This window comes from Silene latifolia, chromosome Y, assembly GCF_048544455.1.
Source record: "Silene latifolia isolate original U9 population chromosome Y, ASM4854445v1, whole genome shotgun sequence".
Classification (NCBI taxonomy): Eukaryota; Viridiplantae; Streptophyta; class Magnoliopsida; order Caryophyllales; family Caryophyllaceae; genus Silene; species Silene latifolia.
Genome location: NC_133538.1, coordinates 8,214,753 through 8,231,914, shown reverse-complemented (window position 1 = coordinate 8,231,914; position 17,162 = coordinate 8,214,753). Strand labels below are relative to the sequence as shown.

Genomic DNA, 17,162 nt, shown 5'->3' with positions numbered 1-17,162 from the left:
ACAGATCTTTAATAGCACAAACTTTTAAATATTTAACACCCAAGATATCCAAACTAGTGCATCATGTTCTTATACTTCACAGTAACAATTGAATCCTTGATTCTTAATATAATATCCCTCGAAATAGGAACAATTCACACCCAAAACCATATACCACATGAAAACCTAATGTTCTCTCAAGTAAAATAATTCACGAGTGTCCTTTTTACCATAGCTTTTATATATTAAAAATAATTAAGATTGTCATAAATTGAGATTGGTACAACCCTAAACTCATATTTCCATTTTCCACTTATGGTCTCACTTTGCGTACTCCCTCCAATATTGCTTTTTTATTAGTAGCCGCAAACCTTAATACTACTCCAATTTGTTAAATAAAACTTCATTTCTCGTAATAATTTTATATGCTCTATGGGAAATCAACTTACTTTCCTTTCAATATGTACAAATCTATTCAACATATATACATTAGTACGCCACTAGATAAAACAACCATGTTTCATTTAACTCTTCTATTCTAACTTATACTTGTCCCTTTTTTTCCACAGTCCGTTTTTCTTAAGACCATTGTTTTTGGTCTGAAATAAGACGGGTAACATGTCATCATTTTACAATATAATGTTGTTATTTTTTAATAACATGTTACCATTATTGTTCACATCATTTTCAGGGTAAAAAATGACACCTCTAGTCATAACATTTTGTGAATTAATTGATTACATTTTCCTAAAAAATGGCAACATTTTATCCGTCTGACAAATAAGACCAAAAGTGTGTCTGAAACAAAAATTTGTGTTTTTTCCATGCCTCACTTGGTCTTAGTTGGACTAAATTGCAATCCCTTGTTCAAGATAAATTCAAATGTGAGCCCATAAAATTATGCACATCATAATTGTCGTCCTTAAATTACAAATGCTCTAATGGGAAATCCTGTGCATAGCCTCATCTCCTAAGCTATAACAACCTTAAGTTCTTTTCAATGTACTAGACATACTAACAGTCAAAGTAAAAACTAAAAAAGAAAGCTTACTTTGTCACTCTCACTGAGTTGATACCTAAGCTTTTTGAAAGAGGTCCATCTATCACGGCTTTCTCTACGACATTCGCATTCATCTGCATACTGATTGGCCTGAGCTCCGGCACAATACTTGGAAGGCTGTCTACAAAACCTTCAAACATCATTTACGTATACATTTAATACCTAATAATAGAATAACCTAAACTAAAACTGAAAAATAAGTGAGAAAATGAAAAATAACTGGCTTGAAAAAACAATCACCTAATCACTGGATCGCCGAATCGAAACAAATCAAACTGAAAATCAGAAATCGAAAATCTGAAGAAACAAAGGCCAAAACAAAACTCGAAAACCAGACCAATAAACAGCTCTTAATAATTGTCTCAACTTTTTTCTCAAACATTTACTCCCTAACCAGTTTTTATCCTTTTGTATATCCCAACAATTCATCCCAAAATACAACTTGACAACAAAAAGGCTTATAAGAGTAAACTGGCAACATAAAGGCTTATAAGAGTGAACTGTATAGATATATTAGGTTAATAATGTGCAATAACTACTCAAATAAGTAAATTAAAGTACCTCATAAGAAGAAGTGTTACCTGACAAACTCAAACTATGAAGGTAGAATAACTTGAGTTACTTGATTTGATATGAGTACTATGGTACCACCACCTAATAATTGAATCGCCGAAACCAATCAAACCAAAGTGCAAAACAAATGTAGAAATTAAGATCAAACTGAAAAAATAAGCTTAAAATAACTTACTTAAAAAAACCATCACCTAATCACTGGAGCACCTAAAAAATCAGATGAAATCAAAATGAAAATCGAAAATCTAAAGGAGCAAGGGCAAGAAAGGAAATCGAAAATCTAAGCAATGAATTCATGGCAGCAACTACACTCCTACTTGTGGTACCCTGCCCTCTTTCATCACAATTGAAAAGGAAAATGGTAAGGCGGAAATGACAATTGGGAAAATGGAAAATGAGTGGTAAAAAGAGTGAAATGAAGGGCAGAGAGAAAGGGGTAAAGGAGAAAATGAGTGGAGGTGAATCAAAGAAGGTAAAGTAGAGCGTAGTTGAAAATCACGTGAGGGGCAGATGAGGCCCTGTTGTTTTGAACAGTCTAATTATCGACTTCTAGTTTTTAAAAGGTAACGGATATCCCATTGCACCGAAAATTCAATAGTCTTTGATATTGATGTATGATGGAATAGCAAAATGATTATCTGAACTCTATGCATAGAATAGATTATAATTTTAAAGATGGTGTATGCAAGTAAAGTAGTTGAACCGAATCCCGGAGAAAATAGGATAAGAACTTAGTATGGTTACCAGTTGTGGACAACTCCAATAAGGCATCCCTCGGTCATATACACCTTAAGTGTGTTTGGTCCATCATCTGAAGCAACATTCATCACTCACACATCCTTATCTTTAAGAGCAGCCGCAAATGAACCCAAATTGGCCTTATCCATCATATTTCTCACAGTATCTGATTTAATATTGGAGCCTAAAAGGGCTAGTTATCCACTCTCTGCCACCAAAGTTAATGTAATGAACCACAAACATCATAGGAATAGCTTACATTACTAAAACGTGTATATGAAACGATGACCAATTCGATTCATAAACATACATTGACTTTTTCAAACATGTTGGCTGAATATCCAAAATCTGCAAGTCGAGGAGGCGGAGAAGTCAGCATAGCAGGCCGTGGTGCTAATTCATTTCCTCCAGCCTTGTGGTCATTTGTAAAGGTTGATGAAAACATTAGTTATGCTTATGATACATCAGCATAAATTACTTTTAAAATGCAGGCAGTAAAACATGATGTTGCATAGCAACTATTCCAATTAATAACGCAACTGTGAGAGATGTGTACTCGAAAAGTGTAAATCACAGGAGTAACAAGGTGTATCCTCTTCAGATTTTATCATTATTTCTAGTATTAATTTCCATCAACATATTTTCTTGAGCGAATACATCAATAAAGTAACAAACAATCTATGATGAAGTGGCGTTATTCATTAAGCATAATTCTCATCTACTACCCAGACGTTGATTGCAAAATTAATAGGATTTGCTAATTAGAAAGACATCTAGAAATATAACCTGGTCATGATACTCCTTCGTATCCCCTGTTTCTTAAGGATTCAACGTTGGAATCATTGCTCCCCATTATGCACTTCTAATTTCTTAAAGCATGCCCTTAATGACACCCCCATTAGGCCATTATCATGAGTATCTCTCACTTCTTAATATACACGTAGGTCCATGGTATTAAATAAGGGTCGACGACACTGCATTAAAACGCTAATATGAAATTTGAGTACCAAACTTTCCACTTAAGTGTTTTTTTTTTTCACAGGTGTCATGCTCTTAAGATACAAACAACAATTAGATCAACAAAAGAAACCCAGAAACTGAAACCCAAAAAGGTATTGAACATTTAAGAACGAACAACGGCAGGAATCAAACTAAGAGTACATGACAGAGCTAACTTACCATAAGGGCAGCCGAACGACAAAATGCTGCTCCGTTGGCATTTGTATCAGCATGCTCATTATATTCAGCTTCCAATAAACTGTCCTTCAGCTGTCGCCATCCAAATCTAATGGTGTAGCAGAAATTGTCCACTGACTGTTGTCACCAACAAACAAAAGATTGAGAATTAGGATATTAAAACAAGCTAATATTGCTAATTTAATCTACAACAATGTAAAATATGGAAGACACTGAGCAAAGTTGTAATAAAAGACAGCATAAGAGATACTTGGGGGTAAGAAAACACAGATCACCTGATATATAGGGGCCATGCCATTTAGCGGAAATTGGCATGGCTCTCTTCCAAATGACTCCATGTTTATAGTAAAAGGCTGCAGAAAGAACATTAAAAATAATAACAGTATGCATACAAATAACAGTAGAAGCGAACCCTGGCCATAAATAAATATATACCAAGAAGCGAACCTTGCCTAGAAACAAGGATTCATTATTCACTATTTCGGTTTGGCAACTACCAGTTATCGTAAAACATAATTTTCCTCATGAGTGACCATGCCCAAAACAAATAATATACTCCCCCCGTCCCAATTATTTGTTTATCTTTGACAGAAATACCAAATGAGACAGAGGGAATACTTTCCAACTTTGTAAATTGCTCGACTACTAATGATTCAATGTTATTCAATGGCAAGTGCCAAGTGGGTCTGTTAGCCAAACAAAAATGTATGTCTACGATCTCCTCTATGAGATCGCTTGGAAAAATCACATTTGTATAGGTATCAAACTGCAATAAATAACTAAATCACATTTGATAAAACTAAGTGAAAACTGATTAGTGACTTCTCCACAATCACATTTAAGCTCTGTAGAACAGGATTGCGTTGAATTAGAAGCATGCTCTCATTTAATGCGAAGAAGGTGATAAACTAAGAGCTCATCACACAGGTACCGGTTTTCACTGGTTGGTGAAATGACTACTTAGCTTATTTACTATTAGCTTTGAACACCAAAAGAATAGACAACGCCACCACTTTCAACCACCATTGGCGCCATCATCTGGAACTTCGACCTCCAATACCTCGTCAGTTAGTCAGTACCACCAAATGGAAGACCAAATTAAATTAACACGCTAAAAAGAAGAAACAAAAACAGAAACTTACCATACAAGCAGCGAAATCATTGTAAATCGGTGATTGTATTAATTGCATATCTGGATTCAAAAGAGTGGCGAAATCAGATCATATGTTTTGGGAAAAGGCAAAGTATACCCATATCAAGAAACCGCAGCTAATGATCAATTGAACAGTTTTGGGAAAAGGCAAAGTATACCCACATCACGAAACAGCATATAATCATCAATCACCAACACCCATATGAAAACAAAGATCATTCACATCACAAATTTATTAAAAAGATATGAGAAATGAGTATACCTGAAGATTTGAGGCATAGGTGATGTAATTACGCATACGATCTTGAACAGTAATGCGTGTTTTTTCACGTTTGTCAATGCGTGTTTTACGCGCTAAATATCGTTAGCTACGTATTTGCAAAAATTATAAAAGTTAGATATTTTTAATGTACTCGTAAAGACGAATCAAACAAAATCCCACATAAATATATTTCCACTTACGTATCGAGAGAAAATCGAAATTGAATACACAATTGTGAATAGTGTACAAAAGTCAGATAGGTAGAGTGAAGTTGAATAGAGGAAGTATCACTTAATAATCCCATCACTTTATCGTATTGAAACCCAAACATATAAGATTTTTTTTTCGCACTTCTCTAAAAGTTGGGATGTGTGCCAGCAAGAGTTGTACTACTTAAAAATTTCCATTCCCCAATCAACAGAGGTCCCTAAATTGAGTTATGTAACATCATATCCCACTAATTATAAACAATAGGTCTTGGTATAGACGGGTGGGGCGAACAAACGGATAAAGACCTCTAATAAAATGGGTAGGGAGGACAAGGTGGGGCACCCCCCATGTGCTTCCCACTTTATGGCAAATGGGTATTTTGTGAGAGGAAATGGTATCCGTCTATACGTATATATTAGAGAATATAGATATATTGAGATATTAGGAAAGATATTATTATGGGTATCATAATAATATCCTATAGAATAGTTTAGGAATATTCTTGGATTGTTATCCAAGACGGTCTACTATATATGTAACCGATTTCATTAATAATAAATCACCTCATTCAGTTATCTCCCTTCTCATAATCTAACATGGTATCAGCCTAAAATCGTTCCAAACCTTCCGCCTGCAATAACCCCGTGTTTAACCCCGCTGGCCGGAGATGGCGGTCTTATACCATCTCCGGCGGGCATAACAATTAAGCGTCTCCGTATTAGTTAATTAATACAATAAAGTAGTTTAATAAAACAATAAAGGCACAAACCATTCCCCTTTATACCCTAAACCTTTCGTCAACCTCACCACACCCATGACCCCACTAAATAAGCAACCCTCAACATTCACCAATCAGCCGCTGCCAAACCACTAAACCACCGCTTGACCTCCGCCCAACCTATCACCATCCTGACCAAACCCACCTGCCACCCCATAACCTAAATACCAATAAACCAAACGCCGCCAACCCTCCGCACAACCAGGCCGCCATCGCACAACCACCACCCATAACTAGTCGCTTCCGACTCAGATCCCAGCCCAAAACCCCATCCCTAGTTTATAATATTAGGAATAATAATAAATTTCTCTATCCTCCTATGTGCTTCAAGTTTGTGTGCCTCCGTCGATGATGCCGTTGCCTCCGTCCATGCCGCTGCCGCCGTTAGCTCCGCCGCAGTTGCCTATTGTTGCTACGGCGACCTTCTCTGCCATGTTGCTTCGACAACAGCTAGCCACCGTTCTAAACCTCCGCCATGTCCCGTTATTGCCTTCTCCTTGTCCGTCTCAGGTTTGCCCCAGCAACCACCCCTGCCTAACGGGCCGGGTGGTCTGACTCCGCCGGTTTCGACCCGCATAGCCAACCACTACCGCGACAGGATCGAAGTGCCTCTTGGATATGTGCTTTTGTTTATGGTTTAGTTTCATTGTGTTTTTATTTTATTTTGTACGGTTGATCAATTTGCTTCGGCCCTCACCGTACCGGTGTTTCACGAGTTTGCTTCGGCCCTCGTGCACCATTTGTTTTCTTTTATGTTGTCGGTGTTTCACGAGTTTGCTTCGGCCCTCGTGCACCTTGACGTTAATTTAGTTTGTGTCTTACGAGTTGTTTCGACCTCGTGCACGATTAGTTTCCTTAGTGTTAATTATGTGTGGCTCATGGCATAATCAAGACAAGCGCAAGGCCTAACCCGGTTCAAACGTTGACAAAGATCAACTTGGCTCATCTACAACGGTCTCATCAGCTATCTTTGGTCCAGTCAAAGCGTCCGTTACCTACCGTTTTGACTGAGGGGGTGTATTAGAGAATATAGATATATTGAGATATTAGGAAAGATATTATTATGAGTATCATAATAATATCCTATAGAATAGTTTAGGAATATTCTTGGATTGTTATCCAAGACGGTCTGCTATATATGTAACCGATTTCATTAATAATAAATCACCTCATTCAGTTATCTCCCTTCTCATAATCTAACAGTATAGACGGATAGTGTCCGTCTATAATGAGAATTTGTGAATTATAAAACACGTCCAAAACACTTCTAGTGCGATCTAATGTCGCACACAACACAAATTCTGGAATTCAAATGTATGATAGACCTGACCAACACTATTGTTATTATTATCATCGTTATTAACTTATTATCAGCATTATTAAACATTTCAACTTTGGCCTTCCTTCAACACTTCAATGAATATTATGGGTGTTTCGTCTTATATATGTTGCTCGGTCCAACTCATCAAATGTTCCTCTATTGTACGTATCATGGTCATTCTTTACCACCAGGGGCGGCCCGGAGGCCGTGCAATTCGGTCCTTGGAACCGGGACCCAAGTTGGAGAAGGGCCTCATCTAAAGAAAAGAAAAGAATAAGAGTTATTTGATGTAAGCAATTTTCATTGAAACTAATGAAGGAATAGTGGTAGCAAACTTTATCATACAAGGTGTAGGTGGAATTTTGAAGCTCTCATGCTCGATTCCCATGACTTACAATTTTTTTTTCCTCTTTTTTCGCTGCACTAATATGGTAATTTTAATCATTATTATCTTTCCTATTATTTTTTTACTACAATATAGAGGTGATCAAATGCGGACTTGGGCCGGGCTCACATTCAATTTTTGGCCCATGGACAAGCGGATTAGTGGGTTTGGGACGGGTTAGTGGGTTGGGCCTTTGTATTTTTTTAAAATGACTTGTCCGTACTCGCTTATTTAGTGGGCGGGATGGGCCGGGTTCAATGGACGGGACGACCCATGAACAGCTCTACTACAATAGTATGATAAATGTAATAATTATTTTAACTTAATTGCAAATATTATCTATAAATACCATTTCTTAACTTTAATTTGTTGTTATCATTTTCATACAAGTGATTTATTTACCCTGAATTTTTTTTTTCCAAAAAATAAGACACTTGTTACGAATTTTTTTTTTTTTTTTTTTTTTTTTTTTTTTTTTGTGACGAGGGGTTTAATCCCCCCGGGCCCAGGAAATCCAGCGTCACCACCTGGACTATGTAAACCACCCCAATTGGGGCCGCCGAGATAACCGCATGCATTGCTCATCCGTGGGTTCGAACACGGGACCTCGCAATTCTTGCCTTTGCAAGCTTTGAGGTTACCCAAGTCTACCACTAGACTGCAAGCACTTGGTTTGTTACGAATATTTACTATCTATAATTCAGTTACATTACTCCATCTTTTTTATTCGTAGTTGCTCATTCATGTACGAGTTTTACTCTTTCATGGACATTTTTTCATTATTTTTCCATAGCATGCCCTTTGCATAGAAACAAAAAAAAAACTCTCATTCCCTCACAAAACTAATCAAATCCACAAAATAGTCAAATCCGTCAAATTACACAATGATATGCTAATTCTCGTATCGAGTAATAATTCTAATTCTTAATTTTATCAATTATATTGTACAAGTATCAAATTAAAGAATTAATGTACATTAATTAAACTAGGGTTTGTTTAAACCGTTGTCGGTATTGGGGTAGAAACGATCATGAAAGAGTATACGAGTATATTTAATAATGTTCTTGTTCAATATCCGAGAGTCTAAGTGATTCATTTAAAAATCATTAAGCTTTGTGTAAATACGAATCCGTCAAAAGTACATGAACCTTGATATTGTTGCTTTGCTTGTTTGATTTTTTCCTTTTTCCTTTTCCTTTTTTTTTTGTTTGATTAAATGTTTTGTATTTTTTTTTATTGGCTGAGGAGGTTGTCCGGCCGGTGACGCAAGAGAGGCGGCAGTAAGGGTGGTGGATGGTGGCTGATGGGTAGTGGGCTAGTGGTGGTTGGATGGTGGTAGTTAAAGCGAGAAAAGAGTAGATGAAGAAGATAAAGAGAGAATGAAAGAATGGTATTAAAACGAAAATCATTAAAATAAAAGGGGTATTATAGTCATTTACGTCCATAAAAGAGTAAAACTTGTCCATGAATGAGCACCACCCTTTTTATTTAGTCTTATTTTTCATTATTTTACCTCTCAAAAATAGGTCGTGATTGAGCTAAATGGAAAAATAGAGGAATAATTTGATTCGGTTATATATACTAAATGAATTGTAATGCTATACTCCTTGAATAATTTTATAATACTCCGTATTAAATGCCTTAAATATTATGTTTGCATTTATATGACGGAAAAAAAATATAAGACAATTATGATAAGGGGCCTTCATATAATATTTGGAACAGGGCCTTCAAATTCCACGGGCCGCCCCTGATAACTATATGAAAAGTTCTGTGGTGAGACCGAATGTAATACCGTAGTGACTATATGAAAAGTTCTATTGCTCGTGGTATGAATTAAAGACGAGATAAAAGGAGGAAATTTTTTTTTTTTTTTTGGGAAATTAGACCTACTGGAACAAGTTTGTGGTTAAAATATCTTGTTTAAAAAATGGGAAAGGGTGGGAGGGGTATTGCAATTTGGATCCTATCCATTACTTTCTCTCCATTTTCTCTCTAATACACTCTTATTTTAATATATGTTCTCTCTCCATTCTTTAAAACATTACTTTTATGAAATAATTACAACCATTAGATCGTCCTAAGATTTAATCCGGATCGTTTAAAAGTAATAGAGATCAATTTCTTTTTAAGTAATGGAGAGAATCCGGACCGGGTGTATTGTTCTTGATTGATTATGGATAGTTATAAACATGATTGGGGACCTTGTCTCAACAAGACTAATGTCAGACGGAGAGTAACTGAGTTGGAGCAAGGTGAGAAGTAATGAAGTATGTGTTAGATTTTCATAATTAATTCAGAAAATATTATTAACTATAATATTAATTTTACTTTTATGAAAATTCTATTTTATGGCCCATGTAATCTGGCAGTCAAAATCATGAACAAAACTGCCATATTTTGTCTCCCAACATCCACAGTTGACCACCTACCACTCACTCCTCCATGTTTGCAACTGATTTTTGATGGCAAAAACAGTATAAATACAACGCATTATCTGATTAATAAGGTCACCAAACCTACTCTATCTTAAGTACAATACACCACTTAAATCAGTGAGAAGGAGGGTTTGGAACCGAAATCAAAGTAAAAACAAGAGTCAGACGTGCATACACAGACGAGTTATCGGAAAGACGGAAACGGGTTTATTTCTTTACTCGGGATTTAAAAATTGTTCAGGAATTCCGAAAAGCAATGGCTGGAGGTTTAATTCTCGATCTTTATTTATCGCTTCCGCTATTTAGTTTATTGTATGTTTATTTCAGTAATTAAACATGTATATAGAAGATTAAATATCTTACATTTGGTATCAGAGCGAGTATATCGCCTCTGTCTTGCTTGTTGATTTCCGACTTCAGTTTTCCGTCTTTGATACAATTAATCTGCTAATTTCGTTTTTTCATCGGAATCTGGGATTTCTTTTGACATTCGGTTTATTGGCTTGATTAGAATCTGTTTCCATCTTTGTCTTTAAAATCTGGATTTTTTTTTTGTGTTCATATCTGTTATGGGTTTTTTGTTTTAATGGAGGATGATGAAGGTAGGGGATGAAGTTTTTGCCCTTTTATGTCGTCTGATTTGTTTTGAAAAAGAGATTGCAGAACAAAGTTGGCTTCTGTTTTGGTGTATGGAAAGTCGTTGGTTTTATTGTCCTTGTGACAAGTTGTCTTTTATAGTTTTTTTTGCTTTTTGTTTGCTGGCATTCATATGGATGTATGATGCTTTTATCATATAAAATGAATACACGTTTTCCTAGGCTACTTTATAAAACATCTCGTTTTATGTGTACTGCATATGTTCATATAGTTACATACGGAGTATTGTTTTTTGCTAGTGTGGTTTTGCTAGTACGGTGACCCACTGATAATGTTGGTTTTGCTATATGGTTTCTCTTTTGAGTTGTGTAATTGACCATTTGTCTTTTATGTGGTACATGTATTTATGAAGAGTATTGTTTTTGTTTGAGACTGATAGGAGTACTTGTACTTTTACTTTTTGGAGTGTATTATGTATTCCGTATATGTTTCATATGCTTTGCCGATGAACATTATATATACATTAAGTTAGTATATAAAATTAAGTAAATGTCAAGTGATTTTAAATTTATTAGTTAGGGAGTAGCCACAGCATCTCTAATTGATTAAATTTTATTCGAAATCACATGTGGAGACTAGACATTTTATTGTAATTAATTATACGTAATATGACGAGACTTACCCCACAGGAATCTTATTATATTTGTGTGATTAATTAGGATCTTATATTGAATTAAGTTTCTTAATATACCCACAGGAGTTGAGAAATGAATATAATTTGATACTTTCATCATAAAGTTTAATTTTTATGCATCTAATTTGAGTAGATTTTAGACCACAGGCAAGTTTATGTCACTAGATTCATATGAGCATAATTTACATTTGTAAGTTGTGATAAAGTTAAGTCTCAAATTTTTGTTACTAAACATGTATATTTAAAATTTGCAGCATGTTTACCTGGAAGTTCCTTTGATATCAAAATTAACGTTCCTGAGTTAACTAGTGATAATTTTAGGTGTGGAAAGAGAGGGTTCTATTGCATTTAGGATCCACGCGTTTCGATTATGCTATACAAAACGATGAACCGACTGAGATAAAGGAAACTAGCACACCAGATGAAGTAGATCATCGTGAAAAGTGGGAGAAATTAAACTATATTTGCACGATGTTCATAAAGATAAAATTGTGTGCTAGTATTCGAGGTTCCGTCGAGCAGCATACTAAAGTTTGAGACCTTCTTAAAGCAATAGATGAGCAGTTCGAAACTTCTCATAAGGCTTTGGCGAGCACCTTAATAATGAAATTTACTTCTTTGAAGCTCAATGCCATTAAAGGAGTGCGTGATTTCATCATGCGCATGAGGGATATTGCAGCCCAACTTAAGGTATTGGAAGATACTATGTCTGACTCTTTCCCGGTACATTTCATTTTGTGTTCTCTCCCAGCACAATATGCCCCCTTTAAGATCTCTTACAATACACATAAGAATAAATGGTCTCTTAATGAATTAATAACCATGTGTGTTCAAGAGGAGGGGAGGTTATTGTTGGAGGAGGGCGAAAAGGTGAACCTAACTACTAGTACTAATAAAGAATCATCTAGTACTAAGAAGGGTCACCATAAGGATAAGGGAAATGGTAAGATATTTGTTAAGCCGACCATTAAGAAGGAGTCTTCATGTTTCTTCTATAAAAAGAAGGGACATATGAAGAAAGACTGCATAAAGTTCAAGGCTTGGCTTAAAAAGAAAGGTAATTTCATTCGTTTGTTTGTTATGAATCTAATATGGTTAATGTTATTCATAATACTTGGTGGATTGATGCTGGTACTACAATCCATGTTTCAAATACCTTGCAGGGTATGACAAACCTGCGAAAACCAGCGGCAAGTGAAAGCTCTATCTGTTCCAGAAACCAGATAGGCTTGAACGTGGAGGCCGTAGGGACATGCATTTTAGTTTTGAGTAGTGGTTTTGTTTTGGTTTTGGATAAGACATTTTTTGTTCCGAATTTTGCTCGGAATTTAATTTTAATTTCAAGGCTTGTACCGTTTGGATTTACCTTTAATTTTTCGAATTCTGGTTTCGGTATTTGCAGAAATTCTAAAGTTATTGGTTATGATATTTTGTCTGATAATTTATATCGTCTTTATTTACAAAATGATACTGCTCAAAATACTATGCATGTTAATACTGGTTTAAAAAGATGTATTATAAATGAGGAGTCCTCTATGTTATGGCACCGGAGATTGGGACGCATCTTCATTGAGAGGGTTAAGATATTGGTAAAGGAAGGGGTACTTGGTACTTTAGACTTTACCGATTTTGATACTTGTGTTAGTTGCATTAAGGGAAAGCAAACTAACAAATCTAAGAAAGGTGCTAAGAGGAGTTCTGACCTATTAGAGATGATACACACGGACATTTGTTGTCCGGACATGAATGCTAATGATCCTAAATACTTTATTACCTTTATTGATGATTATTCACGATATATGTACATCTACTTACTTCATTCCAAAGACGAAGCTTTTGACGCCTTTAAATTGTTTAAGGCCGAAGTAGAGAAACAATGTGGTAAGCACATTAAAATTGTGAGATCAGATAGAGGTGGTGAGTATTATGGTAGATATACTGAGGATGGACAAGCACCTGGTCCTTTTGCTAAATTTCTTCAAGAGCATGGGATTGTTGCCCAATACACTATGCCCAGTTCTCCGGATCAGAATGGTGTAGCAGAACGAAGGAATCAGACGTTAATTGAAATGGTGCGTAGTATGAGAAGTAATATTAAACTTCCTTCATTTTTGTGGGTTGATGCACTAAAGACAGCAACGTATATATTAAATCGGGTTCCTACCAAGGCCGTCTCAAAGACGCCTTTTGAGTTATTCAAAGGTTGGAAACCGAGTTTGCAACATATACGCGTTTGGGGATGTCCGTCTGAGGTGAAAATTTAAAATCCACAAGAAAAGAAACTAGACCCAAGGACTATTAGTGGGCATTTCATTGGATATGCCGAAAAGTCCAAAGGCTATAGGTTATATTGTCTGTCTCATAGTACCGGGATTGTGGAATCTAGAAATGCGAAATTTCTAGAGAATGACTTAATCAGTGGGAGTACTATAGAAGTTGAACCTGAAAAGGATCAACATGAAGCTTCACCCTCTGTTTTAAGTGACAGGTTGGTTATTGTTCACGGTCCTGAAGTTCGACCGCAGGTTCAATAACCAAATACAGAAATTCCACAAAATGTCGATCAAAATAGGGTGGATCATAATGAGGAAGAAGTTCACCGTGAGGTTGAAGAAATTCCATTAAGAAGATCTATTCGAGAAAGGAGATCGGCTATTTCTGACGACTATGAAGTATATCTACAAGAATCGGATTGCAATGTCGGAGCTGATAATGATCCTATGTCATTTTCACAAGCCATAAGTTCTACAGATTCAAACTTATGGATGGATGCTATGAAAGATGAGATGAACTTTATGGCGTCTAATCGAGTTTGGGATCTCGTCGAGTTGGCTGATGGTGTAAAAACCATCGGATGTAAGTGGGTATTTAAGACTAAAAGAGACTCACTTGGCAACATCGAGAGACATAAAGGAAGACTCGTTGCTAAAGGGTTCACTCAAAGGGAAGGGATCGACTACACGGAGACATTCTCTCCTGTATTAAAGAAAGATTCTCTTCGAGTGGTCATGGCATTAGTAGCTCATTTTGACTTCGAGCTACATCAAATGGATGTGAAAACGGCATTTCTCAATGGCAATTTAGAGGAAGAGGTTTACATGAAACAACCTGGAGGATTCTCCTCTAAATATGGTGAGCATTTGGTTTGTAAGATAAATAAATCCATATACGGTTTGAAACAAGCCACCCGTCAATGGTATAAGAAGTTCCATGAAGTTATTTATTCATTCGGTTTTGAAGAAAATATCATGGACCAATGCATATACCTTAAGGTCGGTGGGAGTAAGATGTGTTTCCTTGTGTTATACGTGGATGACATTTTACTAGCAACCAACGATAAGGGGTTGCTATATGAAGTGAAACAATTTCTTTCAAATAACTTTGATATGAAAGATATGGGCGAGGCATCTTACGTCATTGGCATTAAGTTCCATAGAGATAGATCCCGAGGCATTTTAGGCTTGTCTCAGGAGGCCTATATCAACAAAGTGCTTGAAAGGTTTAGAATGAAAGATTATTGTTCACCAAGTGTAGCACCTATTGTGAAAGGTGACCGATTCAGTTTAGACCAGTGTCATAGGAATGATTTAGAAAGGGAACAAATGAAAAATGTTCCATATGCTTCAGCTCTTGGTATCATTATGTATGCTCAAGTCTGTACCAGACATGACATTGCATATGCTGTTGGAGTATTAGGCAGATATCAGAATAACCCAGGCTCTGATCACTGGAAGGCTGCAAAGAAAGTGTTGAGGTACCTTCAGAGTACCAAACATTACATGCTTAAGTATAGACGGACTGATAGTCTTGAAGTGGTGGGGTACTCCGATTCAGACTTTACTGGCTGCATTGATTCACGAAAATCCACATCGGGATATGTGTTTATGCTAGCGACTGAGTCAGTGTATCCTGGAGGAGTACTAAGCAGATTTTGACAGCCACTTCTACTATGGAGGTCGAGTTCGTTTCTTGTTTTGAGGCTACCTCACATGGTGTATGGCTGAAAGGTTTCATATCTGGGCTAAGAGTCGTTGACTCCATTAATCGGCCAATTAGAATGTATTGTGATAATTCAGCTGCGGTATTTATCGCTAAGAATAATAGAAGTGAAAGTCGAAGTAAGCACATCGACATTAAGTATTTGGCCATAAAAGAGCGTGTTCAGGAAAAGAAAGTGATCATAGAACACATTAGCACTGAATTAATGATTGCTGATCCCTTGACTAAAGGCATGCCACCTAAAGGTTTCAAGGGTCATGTAGTGAATATGGGACTTGGTTCCATAATGTGATACATTTATTTATTGTATTGAAATTTTTCATTTAGTTGGATATTTTCTCATTTTGGATTATGTACGTACATTCTTTGGTTATTTATTTTATTGAGAAACATCATTATGTTTTGACCTAGAGTAAACATATGGGTTTATTCATTAAGTTAAGTGTGAGTGGTGAAAGACTAAGTGTATCGTAATACATGGAAGATTAATTATCGCTCTAGAGAATTCGTCGCTATGATTCGTACATGAAGTTTCTCTTGCTTAAATGGGCCAAGTGGGAGAATGTTAGATTTTCATAATTAATTCAGTAAATATTATTAACCATAATATTAATTTCAGATTTTATGAAAATCCTATTTTATTGCCCATTTAATCGCGAGTCAAAACCATGAACAAAATTGCCCTATTTTGTCTCCCCACTTCCACGATTGACCACCCCCCACTCACTCCTCCATGTTTGCAAGTGATTTTTGATGGCAAAATCAGTATAAATACAACACATTATCTGATTAATAAGGTCACCAAACTTACTCTCTCTTAAGTACAATACACCACATTATCTTATTAATGAGGTCATCAAACTTTCTCTTAAGTACAATACACCATCTAAATCAGTTAGAAGGAGGGTTTGGAACCGAAATCAGAGTAAAAATAAGAGTCAGACGTGCGTACACAGACGAGTTATCGGAAAGACGGAAACGGGTTTATTTCTTTATTCGGGATTTAAAAGCTGTTCAGGAATTCCGAAAAGCAATGGCTGGAGGTTTAATTCTCGATCTTTATTTATCGCTTCCGCTATTTTGTTTATTGTATGTTTATTTCAATAATTAAACATGTATATAGAAGATTAAATATCTTACAGTATGTTTTGGAGTTAGAACATTCTTCAGACTGCAAAATGCATGCATCTAACTACAAAAAATATGGGTACAGGGCCGGCTATCAACAGGTACAACCTGTTCAATTGTACAGGGCCCCCAAAAAATTGGAGCCCAATCTCGGTCCAAACTTCTTTTTATAAAAAAAAAAAAAAAAAAGAAAGGAAGTCACCGCTTGACGCTTCACTGCTCTATCATTCATCACATATTCCAAAACAACAGTTTCCTTATTTTTCTATTGTCTATCAGTCAATCACAAAAAAAAGACGTTGAACTTTCCCAAATTTCATTCATCTAAAGACTAAAATCCTCAATTCCTCCCCCAATTTCCATAATTAATTAGTTCTAGTGTTCTACACTACTTCTACCACAATATTTCTCTCAATTATTAATCATAATTTTGTGATTTCTCTCATGAAGATGAAGGTAAAGTTTTATTTTTGTTTTCAATATCTTTTTTGTCTCATGTATATTGGTTACAACTTATAAAGGGCAAAGGGATGATTTTTATTCATTTTTTTTTTACAGGGGACTGCCGTCTGCCGGACTGGGGAGTAAATGATGAAAAATTGAAGGTTGAAGATGAGTTTCATGGCCTTTGTCTCATAATTGGGAGTACT

At 36.0% G+C, this 17,162-nt stretch overlaps 1 protein-coding gene across 6 annotated transcripts; it reads right to left on the bottom strand.

The window, feature by feature from the left end:
• Positions 1-892: 892 nt before the first annotated feature.
• Positions 893-5,391, bottom strand: LOC141627347 (uncharacterized). Of its 6 annotated transcripts, none has more exons than XM_074440662.1 (9): positions 5,114-5,331; positions 4,963-5,054; positions 3,823-4,739; positions 3,530-3,664; positions 2,661-2,762; positions 2,357-2,558; positions 1,788-1,819; positions 1,621-1,693; positions 893-1,156 (listed from the first exon to the last, which is right to left on the bottom strand). In XM_074440662.1, exons 3-6 carry the CDS (start codon positions 3,913-3,915, stop codon positions 2,544-2,546), a joined length of 345 nt encoding a protein of 114 aa, XP_074296763.1. In that variant the 5' UTR covers positions 3,916-4,739; positions 4,963-5,054; positions 5,114-5,331; the 3' UTR covers positions 893-1,156; positions 1,621-1,693; positions 1,788-1,819; positions 2,357-2,543. The 6 variants fall into 6 exon arrangements, with proteins under 6 accessions (XP_074296763.1, XP_074296757.1, XP_074296760.1 ...); XM_074440656.1 differs by lacking the exon at positions 5,114-5,331 and having other exon boundaries at positions 893-1,160; positions 3,823-3,900; positions 4,690-4,739; positions 4,963-5,051; XM_074440658.1 differs by lacking the exon at positions 5,114-5,331 and having other exon boundaries at positions 951-1,156; positions 3,823-3,900; positions 4,690-4,739; positions 4,963-5,051.
• Between the last annotated feature and the right edge of the window lie 11,771 nt (positions 5,392-17,162).

Excerpts from the sequence above, each read along its gene's own strand:
- LOC141627347 (XM_074440656.1), bottom strand. The coding sequence starts at position 4,737 with ATGCAATTAATACAATCACCGATTTACAATGATTTCGCTGCTTGTATG. Across the intron at positions 3,665-3,822 it reads GCATGGCCCCTATATATCAG|TCAGTGGACAATTTCTGCTA; the intron begins GTGATCTGTGTT and ends TGGTGACAACAG. Across the intron at positions 2,763-3,529 it reads GTCGTTCGGCTGCCCTTATG|GCTGGAGGAAATGAATTAGC; the intron begins GTAAGTTAGCTC and ends AATGACCACAAG.